General features: G+C 33.1%; 2 protein-coding genes across 2 annotated transcripts; one reads left to right on the plus strand and one right to left on the minus strand.

The window, feature by feature from the left end:
• Positions 1 to 1048: 1048 nt before the first annotated feature.
• On the plus strand, positions 1049 to 2682 carry LOC136985372 (uncharacterized). The gene has a single exon (XM_067282642.1). It carries the CDS (start codon positions 1589 to 1591, stop codon positions 2600 to 2602), a length of 1014 nt encoding a protein of 337 aa, XP_067138743.1. The 5' UTR covers positions 1049 to 1588; the 3' UTR covers positions 2603 to 2682.
• A 35-nt stretch (positions 2683 to 2717) lies between these two features.
• LOC136985383 (uncharacterized) lies at positions 2718 to 4828 on the minus strand. The gene is made up of 2 exons (XM_067282655.1): positions 4303 to 4828; positions 2718 to 4213 (listed from the first exon to the last, which is right to left on the minus strand). The coding sequence occupies exons 1-2, from the start codon at positions 4709 to 4711 to the stop codon at positions 3009 to 3011; spliced, it is 1614 nt and encodes a 537-aa protein (XP_067138756.1). The 5' UTR covers positions 4712 to 4828; the 3' UTR covers positions 2718 to 3008.
• Between the last annotated feature and the right edge of the window lie 543 nt (positions 4829 to 5371).

Here is a 5371-nt window from a genome sequence, read left to right on the forward strand (position 1 = left end):
TCGATAGAATCCATAACTTCAATGGAACGAAAAAATAAGCAATTTACAAAAGAAACACGAGCATTTTTATTCTAACCTCATTTATCATTAGCATTATTTGTACGTAAACATAGTAAACACAAGATAGCATAGGAAACATAAAATCAACATACAGCAATCTCTAATGTACAGTACATATAGTACTTTTTTCTGTAAAAGTTGGCAGTTAAGGAGACACTCTCTTTCCGCTCAAAGAGCACTAAGAGAGTTACAAGAGTGTATATTTGGTTTCAAGAATGACTCGCCAATGCATAGAGAAGCTGCCCATTCGGTAGTCCGTGGGACAGCAGCAAGTAATATACCGAGAAGAGATAGAAATGTAAAAGTATCACCAAGCCTCTGAGCATTCCATGAACTGTACATATAGCTTATTATACTAATCAAAATAAAAATAGTGGGCTAAATCTAAATTTATATACAAGAATAGATACTAAACTAAGACTTAAGTAACATACAGGGTGGGCCAACGAAAACGAAACGGCAGAGTGTTCGTGTTCGTCCAAGCAAATCGCTCGGACAGGTCGATTTTATTTTCGAGGGGACATCTTTTGCAATAAAGTTTTTGCGATTCTGAATACAACAGACAACAAAAAATCTTAAAAACTAGTTTATTTTGTATTAACTAAACAAACATTTTTTCGAAAAAAAATGTTTGTTTAGTTAATATTCAGATTCGCAAAAACTTTATTGTATAAGATGAACCCTCGAGAATAAAATCGACCTGTCCGAGCGATTTGCTTGGGCGAACACGAACACTCTGCCGTTTCGTTTTCGTTGGCCCACCCTGTATAGTTGTAGACAACAACACCCAAACGTAATATACATATAAAGACAAGAAACACAAAACAGTATAATTGGTTTTTTCTTATTTTATTTATTTATTTATTTATTCGCTTGTGCCACTAACTATAGGTGGCGTATGAATCGACTAAGATGGCTGCCATAAAGGGTATAGCGTGCCTGTCAACATAGAAATTACAAATGCGAGTCACTTGTGTGTTAACTTTTCTCTCTATAGTGAAAACGTTTTATCCGCATTCTTGTCCGATATAAACAACTACGAAATCAACTAGGATTAATACCATAATGATTTCACTTTGTGACATTTTAGAATATGTGGGTGATAGAAAAAGATGTCTTATAGAAGGAGAGGAAATGCTAAAACAGATAATTTGCTGTGGCATTAAAGAAAAAATATATAAGACAGATGACGACGATGGTTGCCCAGTCGAAATAGAAGTTTTCGCTCTCTGCTTATCTAGTATTGTTTCAAAGAAACCTCACGAAATTACGTTAAATATCAAATGGAGTTCAGAACTCAATAAATATTTGATGACATCTATAAAGTGTACTTGCATAGCAGGAGAAGCAGGATACTGTAAGCATTCAATAGGGACACTGCTTCATGTAAACAGGTAAAACACTCAAATATTTAACTAATAGGTTAGTTGTATTGGCATGAAGATATAAATAAGTACTTTTCTCTTGCAGGTATGGTAATACTTTGGAAGATCTGAGTTGTACTGATCTTGAGCAGTATTGGAGCAAAATGTCAAGCAGGTCTGATGGGAGATATGGAGCTTGTAAAGTTGAAAATTTGTGCCATGTCCAGACAAAGGAAACAGAAATTCTTTCATTAAATGAAAGCCAAAGAGATGCTATCAGAGAACGATTTTTTCAAGAGTTGCCTGATTCTGCTTTAGCAAAGCATTCAATTGGAAGAAAATGCTTAGTAGCCAAAGCTGTACAAAGTTCAGCTGATAATATTGCACCACATTGGTCAATATTAAAAGTAATTGAACACTGTATGGACTGTAATAAATATTTGCCTAATATAAGTGATCATCTTATGCCTATTCAGGATTCAATGTACTACAGAGAAAATATATACAAAAATAAGAGAGAGATAGAAAACATTTGCCACTTGACAATGGAACAAAATAATGATTTATGGAAGAAAGAAAGAAGTATTAGAGTGACAGGATCAGTGTGCTATGAACTATATACTTATGGAAGGAGGAAAAATGCAGACTGGGAAAAGAAGTTAACAAATATATTTAGAAGCAAATTTAAGGGAAATGAAAATACAGAGTATGGTAAAAAGTGGGAAAAAACAGCACTCACATTGTATGGAACACTCTATGGTTGTGATGTCAAACAGTTTGGTTTGATAATTTCACCATTACTGACATGTTTTGCATTTTCTCCTGATGGGATTGTATTTAACGATGAAAAACCTATCAAGCTGCTTGAAGTAAAGTGCCCCAAAATTGGTGCAGAAAAATCTGCAGAAGAAATGGTGCAATTTCTTAAGTATATAGTACACGATGGGCATGGCAATTACAGCTTAAAAAAAAATCACAAGTATTATGGACAGGTACAATTAGGTTTGGCTATATTAAATTTAAATTCATGTGATTTTGTAATATTCAGTAGTAAAGACCAAACCCTTAAAACCCTTGAAGTTTTAGCAGACTATAGTTTTATTTATAAATTGACAGAAAAGCTACTAAATGATTTTACCAAAATTATTTTTCCTTACCTATGCAGTCATAATTCTTAAATACAATCTTGCTTTTTCCATCAGAAATCACTTTTAGAAGAAAATACACATTACTTTGAATTTTATTAACTTATAACAATATTAGCACCCAATTAAACAAATTAAAACAAAGTCATTTTCTTTTATTCAGTATTTTATTCATAATTTGCAAAAAAAGATATTTTCTTACAGATTTATGCAAAATAATTATAGAGAGTTAAGTACTAATAATTTTATAAAACATGTTATGTTTTGTTTTGGAATAAAATATTTTGTCCTAACTAGTGTTTGAGTTCTTTATCATACAAAAATTGAAAAACAAAAATGAGTAAGCCTTATTAACTATAAGATTATAAAAACAGTATTAAATTGCTGTTTAATACTGCTTCATTATATAGGGTCAAAATGAAAATGCTCACACCACTCTTCAAAATTTGTCATCACCCAATATTGGTCTAGATAAATTTACCACACCACAAATAATGGTTAGAATTTTGTCAATATGTGGCAGTAAAGTCCAGTCTAATTTTTGTTTTAAAACAGCAAATAGTTTCATTCTCTGAATAGCACGTTCAACGTGTACCCTGGCCTTTGCTATTTCTGCAGTCTCCAGTGCATCATGCTTACTTAACTGATTTTGCTTTCTTACAAACGGTGGACGTACTAAACCAATAGCTCTAGCAGAACAAGCATCTTCTATGTGAAAACCTTTATCTGTCATTACTTGATCTGCATAAGGATCCAGTAAATTTAACAAATTTGATTCCTCAAATATGGCTTTGTCAGATGCCCTACCTCCATATGCTTTACTTAAATAGGTGATAAGACCAGATGGGGCAATTCCAACTAATACTTTAACAGTATGCTTACCATAGTAATGGGAATAAGTTAATATTCTGCAACTAATACACTTTGGTTTTTCAACCAAAACTTCAGTGCAGTCCAAAATCACACGAACTTTGCTGTATTTTTGAAAGCACAAAGGTAAGTTTTTCATTATCTCTTCTTTGGAAGGCCACACAATTGCAGCACCTAATACTTGACTCAGATAAGCAATAATATTGAAAAATATTCTTCTACATGTTGTCATGGAAATTTGAAATAAAACTGAAACACAAGCAAAGGGCAAGGCCAGTTTTAACTTCATCATAACAAGAACAATTTGGACTTTAGTAGATATTGTAGTAGGCTTATAAGCAGTATTGTTGGACTGCAACTCACTAACACAGGCAGAGATGGTATCAAGCATTTTAAAACTGTTTAAACCTGTGAGAATATTCAATTCATTGTCTGATTTTATTAAGTCAAACACAGTAAATTTTAAGGTTGAATCTAAAAGTGTATTCACTTGAATTCCTTTTTCCATCAAAATATCCCTCTCCTCCTGAATGTTGGATTTTTCACTTAAATTTAAGAGTGCTGTAGCTGCATCTTTTTCTGCTTGTGATACTGATGTCATATCTTCATCCTCCTCTATTTGTGATGTCATTTGTTGATCTGTGCATGCACAGCAGTCAATAGATGATTTAGACCAGGATGTACTGGGCTGTGACAATTCCAAAATGTTGGTGTCATTATTAGATTGATACGTAGATTTTTCCTTGATAGTTTTCTTATTTGCCGGTTCCAAACCTAAAAATTTAGTGATTTCAATCATTATAAGATCTTGTTTTGGTATAGCGTTATTAAAGAAATGCATCTGACAAAATTAAGAAACAAACCTTTATTCCGTATTTCTTGTCTTTTTTGGGCACGAATGGACCTTTGCTCAGCAATCTGTTTTGAGGTGGTTGTATCAAACTTCCTTATCGGTATGTTTTTAGTCGGATACGAATTAGGTTTTAAATAATGCCGAGCACATGGTAAACCTATGAAAACGTAAGTACCATATGTGATAACAGTTAAAATATACTTATAAGAAATGTTTTTATTACCTGGCAAATAGTAATCGTCTTTGTCAAAATGCAAACTGCAAACGTACATAGATTTCGTTGATTGCTTTCCTAACTTTAGTTTTATTTCCCACTTTTTTCTCAGTAATTTATCTTTTGGGAATGTGTGCATATGTACTGAGTTTGATGTACCTTTAGACTTGCATCCAAATACACAGCAATACTTATTATTTACCATTGTAGGTTAAATACTTTCTAATTCTTACTGTCCACAGACATACATTATACCCATAGTAGTCGCCATTATGTAGTTCGCGCTAACACCGGTAGATGTCAGATCGATCGTTGGCACAAGCGAATTTAGTACTCCGTAATTATATCATTATTAGTTATTTTATTTATTTATTTATTTTTTATATCTTATTATTATCATGTTGGGTTAAGTGAGATATACTCGGTTAACACCGGTGGCTGTGTACTATGCCGGACCAAAACAGAAATTAAAGAAGTGTATCAGTGTGTGTGTCTGTATTCAGGAATTTTCTCACAATATGACATGTATTCAATATAGTGGCCTTCTGTAGTGTGATGTATGTGTTTCTATTCAATTGTAATGTGCCCAGGCTTTTGTGTAGTGTGTGTGGTATGACACCTGTAGAGGAGAGAACAACAGGTACAATAAGCACCCTATCCATCCTCCACAGATGCCTTATTTCCTGGGCGAGTTCTGTGTACTTGCTAATTTTTTTCAGTACATGCGTTTTGTATATTGTGAGTGTTTGGAATGGATATGTCTATAATGTATGTGATTTTATTGTGTTTGTCAATGAGTGTGATGTCTGGTCTGTTGTGGTAAATTGTTTTATCTGTGATTATGGCTCTGTCGTAGTACATTTTG

This window comes from Centruroides vittatus, unplaced genomic scaffold, assembly GCF_030686945.1.
Source record: "Centruroides vittatus isolate TY-2023 unplaced genomic scaffold, ASM3068694v2 contig_963, whole genome shotgun sequence".
In the NCBI taxonomy this organism is placed as follows: domain Eukaryota; kingdom Metazoa; phylum Arthropoda; class Arachnida; order Scorpiones; family Buthidae; genus Centruroides; species Centruroides vittatus.

What these genes read in the sequence shown, in the direction of transcription:
- LOC136985372 (XM_067282642.1), top strand. Translation starts at nt 1,589, where the DNA reads ATGTCAAGCAGGTCTGATGGGAGATATGGAGCTTGTAAAGTTGAAAAT.
- LOC136985383 (XM_067282655.1), bottom strand. Translation starts at nt 4,711, where the DNA reads ATGGTAAATAATAAGTATTGCTGTGTATTTGGATGCAAGTCTAAAGGT. An exon ending in ACAAGAAATACGGAATAAAG is followed by an intron (nt 4,214 to 4,302) that starts GTTTGTTTCTTA and finishes CTAAATTTTTAG; the next exon opens with GTTTGGAACCGGCAAATAAG.